This window comes from Cherax quadricarinatus, chromosome 11, assembly GCF_038502225.1.
Source record: "Cherax quadricarinatus isolate ZL_2023a chromosome 11, ASM3850222v1, whole genome shotgun sequence".
NCBI lineage: Eukaryota > Metazoa > Arthropoda > Malacostraca > Decapoda > Parastacidae > Cherax > Cherax quadricarinatus.
In genome coordinates this window covers 24,776,156-24,789,958 of record NC_091302.1, presented here as the reverse complement: position 1 = coordinate 24,789,958, position 13,803 = coordinate 24,776,156, and the positions used below count along the sequence as shown (strand labels likewise).

At 39.0% G+C, this 13,803-nt stretch overlaps 1 protein-coding gene and 1 long non-coding RNA gene across 2 annotated transcripts in view; both read right to left on the bottom strand.

Moving 5' to 3' along the window:
- The window catches only part of LOC138852558 (uncharacterized), a 470,174-nt gene that overhangs the window by 254,014 nt on the left and 202,357 nt on the right, over nucleotides 1-13,803 (bottom strand). The gene's annotated exons all lie outside the window — the stretch shown is intronic.
- Nucleotides 4,085-12,280, bottom strand: LOC138852555 (uncharacterized). Its single transcript, XM_070083971.1, has 2 exons — nucleotides 12,237-12,280; nucleotides 4,085-10,021 (listed from the first exon to the last, which is right to left on the bottom strand). Exon 2 carries the CDS (start codon nucleotides 9,236-9,238, stop codon nucleotides 4,793-4,795), a length of 4,446 nt encoding a protein of 1,481 aa, XP_069940072.1. The 5' UTR covers nucleotides 9,239-10,021; nucleotides 12,237-12,280; the 3' UTR covers nucleotides 4,085-4,792.

The following is a 13,803-nucleotide window of genomic DNA, read 5'->3' as shown; positions in this document are numbered from 1 at the left end:
GGTTAAAAATCCGAACGAAATCTTATCTTATCTTATCTTATCTTATCCAGAACATTGAATGTAAATTAATATGGCTATTTATTCAATAAAATTACCAAACTGAGATTTATAACAGCATGAACCATACATTCGGCAGTGTCTTCTCTGGGTGTATTGAAGATGTTTAATCCCCGTCGTCTGCAGTCTCTGATGAAGTGACGAGGATAGTGGAGTTTAGAAAACACTTGTTCAATTATAGTGCATTCTTCCTCAAGGAACTCATTGCTGCAGATTCTGAGTGCACGCAGGAAGAAGCCTATAATTACACCACGTTTAGTTTTGGTGTCGTGGTGAGAGTAGAAGTGGAGAAGATCGTTTTGGTTGGTGGGTTTTCGATAGACTTTAAAACGAAGTTCGTGGTCAGCTTTGCAGAGCAGAACATCAAGGAAAGGAAGAGTGTTGTCGACTTCTTCTTCAAGTGTGAACTGGATTGAAGGCTCGACCTGGTTGAGCTTGTCTTGGAGAGCACGATAATTGAACAAGTATTTTCTAAACTTCACTATCCTTGTCACTTCATCAGAGACTACAGACGACGGGCATTAAGCATCTTCAATACACCCAGAGAAGACACTGCCGAGAAGAGATACATAGTCCTCCCCACCAACTCCATTGCCAAACACGTTTCCAACATCTTTTCCAATACCTCATTCCAAGTATCTACCTCCACAACCACGACCATCAAGGAAATTATCAGTGATAGACAGGACAAGCTTCCACCCTCTGCAGGGGTATACATAATCCCTTGTAATGACTGCAACAAATTATACGTGGGCGAAACATCAAGGGACCTCCAAACACGTATTTCAGAACACCAATACGCAAGCAGGTCTGACGACACAAGGAATGCCTGTGTACAACACCGTAATTCACACAACCATTTGATAAACTACAGAAACTCAAGACTTATCGCCACAGAAGACAACACTCAATACCGAAGAATCCTGGAATCATCACTTATTTCTATATCCGACAACTTCAACCAGAATGGTGGCTTCTATAACATAGCTGAACCACTTGCCAAGAAACTTCTTCATCGCTATCCCACATAAGAACACAGGAATGGAAGAACACTGTAGAAGGTCTGCTCACAAACTTATCCAATCTCCTTTCCAAGCTACCAAAGATTTTAGACTCTATAACCCCACTTGGTACATCATCAGATGCAGCATTCTCCACCTGACCTCAGCATTCTGAACCTGACTATAAATACTCGCGTCCCTTCCACCCCAGGTAGATCTGTTTGTGACTTGAAAAAGCCCACTGTATGGGCGAAACGTAGTCAATAAAGGATCACATTACACTGCATATGTGTTTATATTTCCATTGTGTCGGTATTTTATACCATTTATTTTCTTCGTAAGGTGAATTTAGAATCTTTCCTTAATTCATGGTATAACTTAACAAATCTTTGAGGAGAAGTGTGTTGCAGAGGTCTGAGCTTTTCTCAGACCTCTGCAATCATATGGAAGGATTACAGAACTATGCAATATGCACAAATAACCCTCACTTAAGAGAGAAGCTTATGACGACATTATGGTCCGACTTGGACCATTTACAAGTAGCACTAACACACGACGGTGAGGTTGCCGGTATATGTAGGAGAGAGGGACAAGGACGGTGACAGGGACAGTGACAGGGACGGTGACAGGAACGGGGACACAGTGGAAGAAAGATGGAGGTGGAGAAGTGTATTGCTCCAATAATAGTGTTTTGCCTTTTTGTTCTTTATGCAATATTATTGATGTAAGATGAGGAATCACTCAAGAAAAGTGAATGTGAATAAGATTTCAGGTGTTCGATGAGAAATTAGATGCAGGAAGGCGAGGACAGATGAAATGACAGTAGATTGCATCTAAACAAAACAAAGGAGAGAAAGGTTTGAAGATACTTGGAGACCCGAGAAAACAGGCAAGATACCTGACGAGAGCCGCTAGTGTAACGACTCTTCAATGAACGTCATAATTCTTTTCAAACTTCTTACTGGTTAATTGTAACAAATCTTTGTGTTACATGTAATGTACATCTTTCTACAAGTCTTGAGGTTCTTTATAGATAATCAGTTAAAATATCAACTTCAGATACGTGGCCACATTTGAGAGCAAGGAGTATGGCAAACAGTGATACATGGATATATAGCAGTGGATACAGAGTAGTGATACGTTGGACTAACCATGGTTACACCAACAGTTTAATTGATCAGTCTCTCAACCAGGAAGTCTGGTCTGGGACCGGGTCGAAGGGGCGGTGACACTGCTGAAACGGCTTTTAGGTAATTTGCAGGTGTTCTGTTTGTAAGAAGTCTGCAGGTATTGTGTTTGTTAAAAGTTTGCAGGTGTTGTGCTTGTTAGAAATTTGCAGGTGTTCTGTTTATTAGAAGTTTGAAGGCGTTGTGCTAGAAGTGTTCAAATGTTCTGGTTGTTAGAAGTTTTCAGGTGTTCTTAATAGAAGTTTGCAGGTGTTGCTTACTAGAAATTTGTAGATGTTGTGCTCACTGGAAGTTTGCAGGTGTTCTGTTTACTAGAATTTTGCAGGTGTTCTGTTTGTTAGAAGTTTGCAAATCCATTTTCTTCCTCATTCTCTTAAATTTAATTTTATTTTTTAATTTGACTCTAGGTGGTTGTTAATCACAGGAGAATTATCTGATTTATGAAAAAGTAAATCACTGAAAAATCTTTAACTTTAATTCCTAAACGCATGTTAAATTTGTATGGTTATTGTATTTATCAACATCTAAACAGATTATCAAAACAAGTTTAAATCGACGCATTTTAACTGATAAAAAGTTGATATAAAAGCATAAAAAAGTTTCTGATAATAAGCACTCTTATTTATGGCAGAGATCATCATTGGTAGTGAAGTTGTTCCTGTTTACTGTCTGCTATTTCAATGACATAAACAACAATAATTCTGAACATAGTATATAGTAGTGCAATAAACAATAGTCAGTGTTAAAAACAACCATGCAAGCAAAATATAAGTGAGAAGGAATAAGGTCGTCTACATCAGACATCTTCAAAATATATTTTTTTTTACAAATGTGCATTTAAATTGCTAAGAAACTAGAGATAAAACTATTGTGATGGAATTTCTTTATTTTCCTTATTATACTTACTTGTTTTTGAAGTTGTAGTAGGGAGAGAAATGCTAGAAACAACTTTATAAGAGTAGTGTGAAGAGATTATAGGAAACTCAAGAACGAGGCTCAGTAGATGTTGCCTTTACAAAGCTTTACACGCGACTGACGCTTGAAAGATCCACTTTCGAAGGTGATCATTATACCTCATCATGACTCAGCTGTGTAGCGAGTTTCGGCATTATGTTCACAACAGAGGAACAGCACATTGGTAATGAACCTGCACACTACATCTAGGTACACAGTACTTGTACCATACACCCAGACCCCATATAAGTATGGTCGTCTAACAGAAGCTAGTAGTTTCCCAAATCCAGGGGCGCACGTGGCTTATGTTAAGTAATTTCGTAACATCCTGCTGCATGCAGTGTGTGCAGGTTCTAGTCCTCCTCTGGTCTTAGATTATGTTTGTAATTATTTCGCTATTTCAAGGAATTGTTCAGAATTCTAAAAATCTGTCATGGACTTGTACTTGCAGAAGAATGAGATGAAGTAACATAAACACCAGACTCATATTCCGGGGTATGGGAAACAACAACAAACGAATGCTGGGAGACCATTCTTATCTGGAGTCTGGCTGAGTGGTAGAAGCACATCATACACTGATGCAGAGTATGCATCAGCGTATTTTGTTAGTTATGGTCAGTTCAATTTCCGTTGCTTTATGGCAAAAACAAATTTTTAATCGGCTGATTTGGCAAAGTGGCCCCTTGCCAAATGGGCCAAATCTGAAACAGTCTAAAGAACCAAAGAGCACTACGGGCATCACATGAGGAACTGCTACATCAGTCACAAATGAGGGCACTGTAGGTGTCAGTGGAACGCCTTCCTACTGAACAAAAGAAACTAATGGAAAAATAAATAAATAAAGAAATGATTTAGGAAAAACAAGAAAAATGATTTGAGAATTTTACTTAAAATTTAAATATAATAAAAAAAATGGCCTTCAGTTCATGTAGTTGGGTAGGAGTAGGTATGGCCCTGGATAGTTCCTCTGATGTTATTTATGTAGGTTATCCTGGGCAGATGGTAATCCGATGTTCTGGAATCTCCTACCACTTGGATGGAGCACAAGTAGAATAGGTAAGGGCCGGTAGTTGTAGAATAATGTTAATAAGTATTATTAACACACGTCTTGCCCCTTTATCTGGCGTCTATCCTGGAAGACCACGCCAGGAACAGAGCTGACAAATAAGAGAAAATAAAACTGGTTACCCATAGTCATGATAATATAACATTTAAGAAAGAAAAAGAATGATAAATGCCAAAATCATTACTGGTAACCAGCAAACACTAGAAAAGAACAAACAGTAATACTCCTGGTAGATCACCCCACCTGATTAGGAGAAGAGTGGAGGCGAAGTGACTCTCCAAACTTCAATCCACACCAGGTAAGGTCAATATTACCAGGAGTAGAAACTTTAACAAATCGGACACCAGGAACTAGTTTTGCCCCAGCCCGCCAGAGAGGGGGGGGTGTGTGCGCGCGCAACGTAACTCGCTAATGGTTCCTGGGTGCCCGAACAACCTTAACCCCACTTACACCTACTTTTCCCTCACAATACCCCCTTCCAAAACTTATGGACGGAGTCAATAAGTCAACGAACAGAGGGAAAAGCACTAAATACAACCTCGGCTCAGCCAATCTGAAAAGTGGTTTTCAGAGCCAGAAATATAAACGACTTTAAACTTATAGGGCTGAATAGCCAGAGCCCATCTCAAGAGTCTGCTATTTGACCCTTTAAAGTTTTCCAAGTACATCAGTGGCTTGTGATCTGTTTCAAGCACAAAGGGTTTACCGTATAGGTAGTATTTAAATCTACTTATACCCCATACTAAAGCATAACATTCTTTCTCCACAGTGGAATATCTTTCTTCTCTGGGCAGAAGCTTCTTACTGGCGAAAGATACTGGGAAAGGTGTCTCCTCATAATATTGAAGTAGTACAGCCCCGAGTCCAGAATGGGAGGCATCTGTTCGGAGACAAAATATTTTATTAATATCTGGTAATTTTAGGACAGGGGGGTTTGAAAATATACCCTTAATTTCTTCGAAGCTTTGGATGGCTTCCTCAGAACAACTAAGAGGTTCCTTGACACCCTTTTTCAAATAGTCTGTAAGAACTGAAGTTAAGCTACTTAGATTTGGTACGAAATTTCTATAGAAGTTTACAGATCCAAGGAAACTTCTTAATAACTTTTTGGTAGCAGGGAACGTACTTTCTAAAACAGCTTTGGTCTTATTAGGAAGTGGTGAAAAGTTGTTATCAGAGATAATGAACCCAAGGTATTGTACCTTATGATAGCCAAGAAAGCACTTTTGTGGTTTAACTGTAAGGCCATGAGTTCTTAGTCTTTTCAAAACAAGCGCTAGTGTATTTAGATGGTCTTCCCAGACATTTGTCATGATATAAATATTATCAAAATACACTGATACATTCTTTAGATCAGAAAGAACTATTCTCATAAGCCTAATATACGTGGCACACGCGGTAACCAAGCCGAAAGGCATTGTGCGGTATTGCATTAGACCTCTATGAGTAGGGAAAGCAGTGTATGGTTTCGAGTCTGGGTGTAACGGCACTTGATGGTATGCTTGTGAGATGTCTAATTCCGAGAAGAATTTGCAGTCATGGAATTTATACAAGTCATGATCAATTACTGGCATGGGTTCTGCATCCCATTTAGTTATAGTATTTAAATAACGAAAATCTTGGGCAAGTCGGTAAGAATTATCGGGTTTCTTAACCATAACAACTGGTGAACAGAAAGCTGATTTCGAAGGTTCTATGATATTTAAGTTAAATAGTTTGTCCACCTCATTATCAAAAGTTTTCCGTAAGTGAACGGGAACAGGGTAGATTTTCCGCCTTACTGGTTCATGATCCGACAATTCAATCTTGTGTACAATAGTGGTGGTAAGTCCTGGTACCTCTGTGAATACGTCAGAAAATGAATTTACTAAGGCACTTACTTGAGACTTTTGTTTATTTGACAAGTCGTTGTTAATGTTGACATTTGACTTTGGTGAGGGATCATGCGTTAAGATATCCAGTAGTTCCTTCGATTCTGTAAAAGACTCGTCATCTATAATACAAACTCTACATTCGTACGAATCACCACTTGTATCCAAGCTGAAAGAAGTATCTTCGTCAAAGGCATTTACGCAAAGATAAACTTCTCTTCTATGGTACCGTTTCAAAATATTGACGTGATACATTCTCTCTCTACCCTTGACATCCAAGATATAATCTACCTTATTGCAGACCTTCACTACTTTATACGGTCCGCGCCATGTAATTAGCAATTTGTTGGATTTGTCAGGTAGGAGAACTAAAACTTCATCACCAACATTAAACGTACGCTTGGAACTTTTATGGTCAAAATAGGTCTTGTACGTTTCCATAGACATCTCTAGGTTTTTACTGACCAAATCGGCGGTTTCTTCCAACCTTTCCCTTAGATCTAAAAGAAACTGATAGCTGTTTTGAACCTCAGGTTTGATATCTTTGGACCAAAGTTCATTCAAAATAGATAGTGGACCACGAGCTTGTCTCCCATAAAGCAATTCAAAAGGGGAATAACCAAGGGAATCACTTGGAATCTCGCGCATTGCGAAAAGAGCACATGGTAAAAATCTATGCCAGTCCGTTGGTTTAAGAATACATAGTTTTTTTAGTATTGACTTTAGGATGGCATGTTGTCGCTCCACTCTTCCGTTACACATCGGATGGTAAGGTGTAGTGAAAAGAGGTTTAACACCCACAAGTTGATAAACGTGTTCCATTAATTCTGAAGTGAATTGAGCCCCTTTATCCGACAGAATTTCACGAGGTATACCTACACGTGAAAAAATAGAAAATAAGGCTTCTGCGACTTTTATGGACGTAATGGATTTTAAGGGTACCGCCTCTGGGAAGCTGGACGCGTAGTCAATCATAGTTAAAATATATTTATGACCTCCTGATGAGCGAGGTGTGATAGGACCAACTATATCTACTGCAACCCTTGCAAAAGGGACTGAGAAAATTGGCATCTTTACCATAGGAACTCTCCTAGTTCTACCCTTCTGCGTGGAAAGTTGACATACGTGACATGATCTGCAGTACTTATAGATGTCAGAGGACATGCTAGGCCAGAAATATAGGTCCTTTATTTTATTATAGGTCTTCCTATGTGAAAAATGGCCAGAGACTGGCAAGTCATGAGAAATCTTTAAAATGGTTTCACGGCAATCCTGCGGAATGACTAACAGGCTTCGACCAACGTCATTGGTCTTGTCCGCAGACACTATAGTCTTGTACAAAAGATCGTGTTTGAACTCAAACTTGTAAGAAAATTTCTTTCTCTGGGTCACCTTGCCATTTAAAGCTAACTTCCGAGATTCCTCTAAGGAAGGACAAGTCTTTTGAAGACCCTCCAAATCTATATGAGACAGCTCGATTGGCTTTCCTTTGGAAAGAACTAATGGGTGGATAGGTTTTACCTTAGACTGAGCTCTGGTAACGACGTTAATCGAGTCTAGTTGTTGTATAGATTGTGCCACACGTAGTTTCCCACTGGCGTCTGCGTTGTCCAGTTCAAGTGACTGACTTACTAAAGGTGTTACCGGAGTTTTGTAACCATCAGCTCTCTGATTTAGGTTACCCAACTGAATCTCATCTGGAACTATCTGTGAAGAAACAGAGATATTAGGTTCCAACCCTTCCTTGGGAACTCCAAATTCCAAACAGTCCTTCTCAGATGGGAAAGTAGCCCCATGTATGTTCCCAACCAAAACAGAACATGAGGTTATCGGGGCAACTACGGCATCTACCCATCCTGAGAACCATTTGCACTTAACAAAACATCTGACAGTTGGAAAAGAATCGCTTCTTCCTAAATAGTCAGTTAATTTAGTGGACTTATAACGTGAAGAATCTAGGTTAGGGAAAAGCTTACTCGAGATAACAATACAGGAACATCCAGTGTCTCTAAGAATGGTTGACACATTCATACCATTGACTGTACCTTCACTAAAAGGTGCGTTTATGTTTGATTCAGTGAAACATTTACCGACATTTTCACCTTTTTTTCTAGGACAGTCGGGCCGTCTATGACCCCACTCATTACAGTTGAAACATTTTACTGTGAAGGCCGTGGAATTCTTAGGTACGGAGGGTTTGGATCCCTCAGATTGCTTAGGCACAACAGGCTTATATCTGCTACGCTCTTTAGGGTAGTTATTATGAGCGCACGCATATATATCAGCAGCTTGTGCCATTTCTGCAGCCGTATGAAAGTTTCGTTCTTTAATGAATATTCGTAAGTCAGAGTTTACAGAAGAAAGGAATTGATCTCTTACCATCAGGTCTCGTAAAGATTCGAAATCGTGGTCAACCTCAGCACTATCAATCCACGAATCAAATAATCTGAAAAGTGTTGTTAAGAATTGCATGTAATTTTGATGAGGAGTTATTTTTATGTGTCTAAACTCCGACCTGTAATGATGAGTAGTTTTTTTGAAAGCCTGTAGTATAGCTTTCTTCAGCAGGCTATAACTAGAAATAACATCAGAGGGTAGAGTGGAATAGACGTTTAATGCTGAACCTGACAGTAGTAAGCCAAGCCTAGTAGCCCAAGAATCTACTGGCCAGTCACAGAGAGTAGCAGTACTCTCGAATCTAGTAATATATGCCGCTATGTCATCTTGTTCCGAGAAAGGTGGTATTTGTGGCATCCTAATATTAGGTTCTTGGGAAGGGTATTCTAAAACCCCTTCATCTATTTTCTGCTTAGATAGTTCTATCTTCTTGGCTTCTAATTCCAACCTTGATTGTTCTAACTCAATTTCCTTCATTTTGAAGGCTACCTCTCTTGCCTGAACTCTATCTTCTCTAGCTATCCTTTCCTGTTCGATTTTATCTTCCCGAGCTAGTCTTTCCTGTTCCTTTTTCTCTTCTCGAGCTAGTCTTTCCTGTTCTTTTTTCTCTTCAATAGCCATTTTAGCAGTAATGTAACTATCAAGGCTTTGTCCAGTAAATCCCATTTCCTTTCCAGCTTTCAACCAGAAATCTAAAGAATCCATCTTGTAAAAAGAAATATTAAGCACCCAACTTCAACTGACAATTAAAATTAACAGTAACGTCTGTTACAAAAGAGGGACACAGTCCGCACACTTTAAACTTCCCAAAGTAGAAAATGAAATAAATATTTCTCCCTGGAAGAATACACTTGTGGGCTCAATAGCCTTCACTAAGCAAAATACACATGGTTCACACAGGAGGGGTTATTATCAAAGTTCCCCAGGTCCAACAAATAGGTAAACTTCTAAACCGAACCCTAGAACCAAACAACGGTAAGTCAACCAGACTACCAGTAATGACTTGACACCTCAACTAACTCACCCTTTTCTATCTTAAATGTTATACTCACAACCAGTTGAACCATCAGGACGATGTTGCTTCGAGAGTCGGATCCTGGCAAGGTCGCCATTGTCAGTGGAACGCCTTCCTACTGAACAAAAGAAACTAATGGAAAAATAAATAAATAAAGAAATGATTTAGGAAAAACAAGAAAAATGATTTTTGAGAATTTTACTTAAAATTTAAATATAATAAAAAAAAATGGCCTTCAGTTCATGTAGTTGGGTAGGAGTAGGTATGGCCCTGGATAGTTCCTCTGATGTTATTTATGTAGGTTATCCTGGGCAGATGGTAATCCGATGTTCTGGAATCTCCTACCACTTGGATGGAGCACAAGTAGAATAGGTAAGGGCCGGTAGTTGTAGAATAATGTTAATAAGTATTATTAACACACGTCTTGCCCCTTTATCTGGCGTCTATCCTGGAAGACCACGCCAGGAACAGAGCTGACAAATAAGAGAAAATAAAACTGGTTACCCATAGTCATGATAATATAACATTTAAGAAAGAAAAAGAATGATAAATGCCAAAATCATTACTGGTAACCAGCAAACACTAGAAAAGAACAAACAGTAATACTCCTGGTAGATCACCCCACCTGATTAGGAGAAGAGTGGAGGCGAAGTGACTCTCCAAACTTCAATCCACACCAGGTAAGGTCAATATTACCAGGAGTAGAAACTTTAACAAATCGGACACCAGGAACTAGTTTTGCCCCAGCCCGCCAGAGAGGGGGGGGTGTGTGCGCGCGCAACGTAACTCGCTAATGGTTCCTGGGTGCCCGAACAACCTTAACCCCACTTACACCTACTTTTCCCTCACAGTAGGGAACAAAGGAGTTAAACTGTACGCAGAGGCCCTAGCAGACCACAGTGGTGCCGCCCAGGAAAAGCTGAGAAGGGTAAATGACAGACCACTGGGCAGAGAGTCAACAAATAGAGAAGAGAGTGAATAAATGAAAGCTGTGATGGAGGCAGCTAAATCGAATCAAGGGATACAAAGGGAAATACAGTGGGAGAATGAAAGGGAGAGGTCAGTCTTTGTTTATGGGCTCCAGAAAGTTTAAGGGGAAACTTACAAAGCAAGAAAACTGGGAAAGAATAAGAGGTTAAAGGTATCATGAAAGCAATATGAGAGGGCGACATGACCCAGCTGACAAATTTTCTGAGAATAGGTTTGCAAGAGGAAGAAACCGGCCAGTAAAACTGATTTTCAAGGCAGAATTGGCTCGAAACAAATTCTCGCAGGAGACAGCACGACTGAGGGACATATCGGCATACTGGAGGGTGTACCTAAACCGTGACAGAACATGATAAGATAGGCAGAAACTGAAATATAGGGTACAAAGACGCAAGGAGGAAAGAGAGACAAAGACGGAGATGGCTAGGAGAACCCATACTCAGGAGGAAGAGCAAATACAACCTCCCTCAGAAGCACCTACAGAAGACCCTAAAAGACGACAACCCTAATGCAACCAGAGTCTAACCCAAAACCCATATGCCATACTTTCTACCCCCACCCCCCTTCATCACAAACTCCACCTTCACAGCAACCCCCCATACTTCCACACCAGTTCTCCCACTTCCCCAACCCTGATGTACATCCCAAACCACAGTTTTAGAAAAGAAGTAGGTTTGGTATACAAACACAGACAGAATAACAAATAAATGCGAATAGTGGCATGAAAGAATCATCATAGACATCATAGCACTCATAAAAGTTAATCTCACCAGGATGATACCAAATGCAATCTTTCCATCTGGATATCAAATCCTGATAAAAGATAGAGGGAACAGAGAGCAAGGAGTTGCACTTCTCATTAAAAACCGGTGGGAATTTGAAGAATTGGAATGTATAGATGTAATGGGAGATAGGGTCTACATAGTAGGAACAATTCAGTCTGGGGGCCCTAAGGATGCTAAATGCAGTGATATACAACCCACCATAGAACTGCAGGAGGCGAAGAGAAGAATATGAAGAGAGCAACAGAGCAATGGGGAACACACTAGACGAGGTGGCCAGAAGAGCTCACACGGTGTTACGAATAAGAAATTTTATAAAGAACTTCAGAGTGTGGTCTGCTACTATTTTCTTCTTAGGCAACAAGATATTGGATTAGAGTTAATTAAAGGTATTTTAGAGTCTAGGGGAAATAATTTCGACTGGGAAACTCCATAGAATAATATTCAAATTTATTAAAGTATTTAAATACAATATCTTCTCTCTGTACCTAATATTATATCTTAATACTTTATGTACAATAAATTTACAAGTATATATATATATATATATATATATATATGTGTATATATATATATATATATATATATATATATATATATATATACTTCAAAATCATGGAAATATCACATTAAGAAGGAAGATTAATTTTTTCTTCCTGTAATTAAGTCTTCACTGACATCTACGTCTTTGTCTTAACAAGACCGTGTAAACTCGAGCTACAAAATGTACAATATTCAACAAGACCTTTGAATCCGGCCGTAAAGGAGGCAGAAAGCAAGTGTTTGTCTGAGTAGACGTATTTCTAAGGATTGCTTAACTAACCAAGAATATAAATATCAAAACAATCTTTAGAGCAATGAGGAACAAACTGAGTCAGCTCTAAAGCTGAATTCTCAAACCCATTCAAACTGAATATACCTAAGAGATAACCAATATATAATCAGTAGTCAAGGCTAGAATAGAGAGCGGACTGACTCACTGCCAGTCTGTTGACCCGTCATCAGGTTGGATCACGTGACCCAAACGTCAGTCAGCCGGACATAAGCAATTGAACAATTTACCTGATGGTTCCGAGGCTTTTGTATGTTCTATATACATAAGAAATCCTACCTAACAACAATAATAATAACTAAAAATAATCGATATCGATAATAATAATAATAATAATAGTGATAATACCATGGTATTTTTTATATATTGACAGATAATAATATAATCGCCCTATAATATTAAATGATAATCATATTCTCTTACAATAGTTAAATGTCACAGGATGACCAATCTCCAAGATATAACACCCCCCCCCCACGTACGACATTAGGTCGCAGTAGGGAGTTTGCAAGCGTCCTCGGTAATATCTTCTTTATAGTAAGCGTCCTCTTGATAAGTAAGGCAAGTAGGACGACGGAAGAATGGAGATGAAAGAACTCAATCAGCACGGTTATTTGCCAGAGGATGAGCTTTTGGAACAATGGCCGGAAGAACTATCTGGAGTGGCATCCATCACAATTCGAGAATAGGAGTCTCAGACATATGACTGTCAGGGTCATCCACATGGACTTAACTCAATACTTCGTCCCATCAACGAAATGGTTTTCATAATCATATACTGTCAATATAAAAGAACATCATTAACAGCAAAATATATATATATATATATATATATATATATATATATATATATATATATATATATATATATATAAATTAGGCTATAAGAGTACTCATCTCTAAACTTTATATTTCAAAGTAATTTTTTCATGGACGAGAAAGGGCATCAGCAATTACGTTAAGAGTTCCCCTTAAGTGTTGAATACTAATCAAGTTTGGTTGGATCCTCAGAGCCCACCTGAGGATCTGGGTGTTCTTTGATTTCATAGAATTAATATAAATTAAAGGGTTGTGATCGGAAAATACCATAATTTTATGGGGGGAGGTTCCCAAATAAATGTCAAAATGTTCCAAAGATATTACTAGGGCAAGAGCTTCTTTCTCTACAGTGGCGTAATTCTTTTGGTGACGTTTCAACTTTGAAGAAAAATAAGATATAGAATGCAAAATATCAGTAGAGGGGGATTTCTGAAGTAACACCGCCCCCACAGCATAACCGCTGGCATCAATGTGCACATAGAAGGGTTGATTAAAGTCAGGACTTTTCAATACTAGTGACAAAGAAAGCAACCGCTTCAACCGATTAAAAGCTATCTCATAATCTTTCGACCAGCGAAACTTCATGTTACTACTGGTCAACTCAGTAAGAGGAGATGCAACCTGAGAAAAATTAGGACAGAAACGTCGATAATAACCAACCATTCCAAGGAACCTTTGTACAGACTTTCTATTTTGAGGGATAGGAAACTCGGCAATGGCCCTAACTTTTACATCAACAGGATGTACCTCGCCTTGGCCTATACAAAAACCGAGGTATTTAATCTTGGCTTGTCCAAACTGACATTTGGCTAAATTTATGGTGAAGTTGTACTTT

What these genes read in the sequence shown, in the direction of transcription:
- LOC138852555 (XM_070083971.1), bottom strand. Translation starts at nt 9,238, where the DNA reads ATGGATTCTTTAGATTTCTGGTTGAAAGCTGGAAAGGAAATGGGATTT.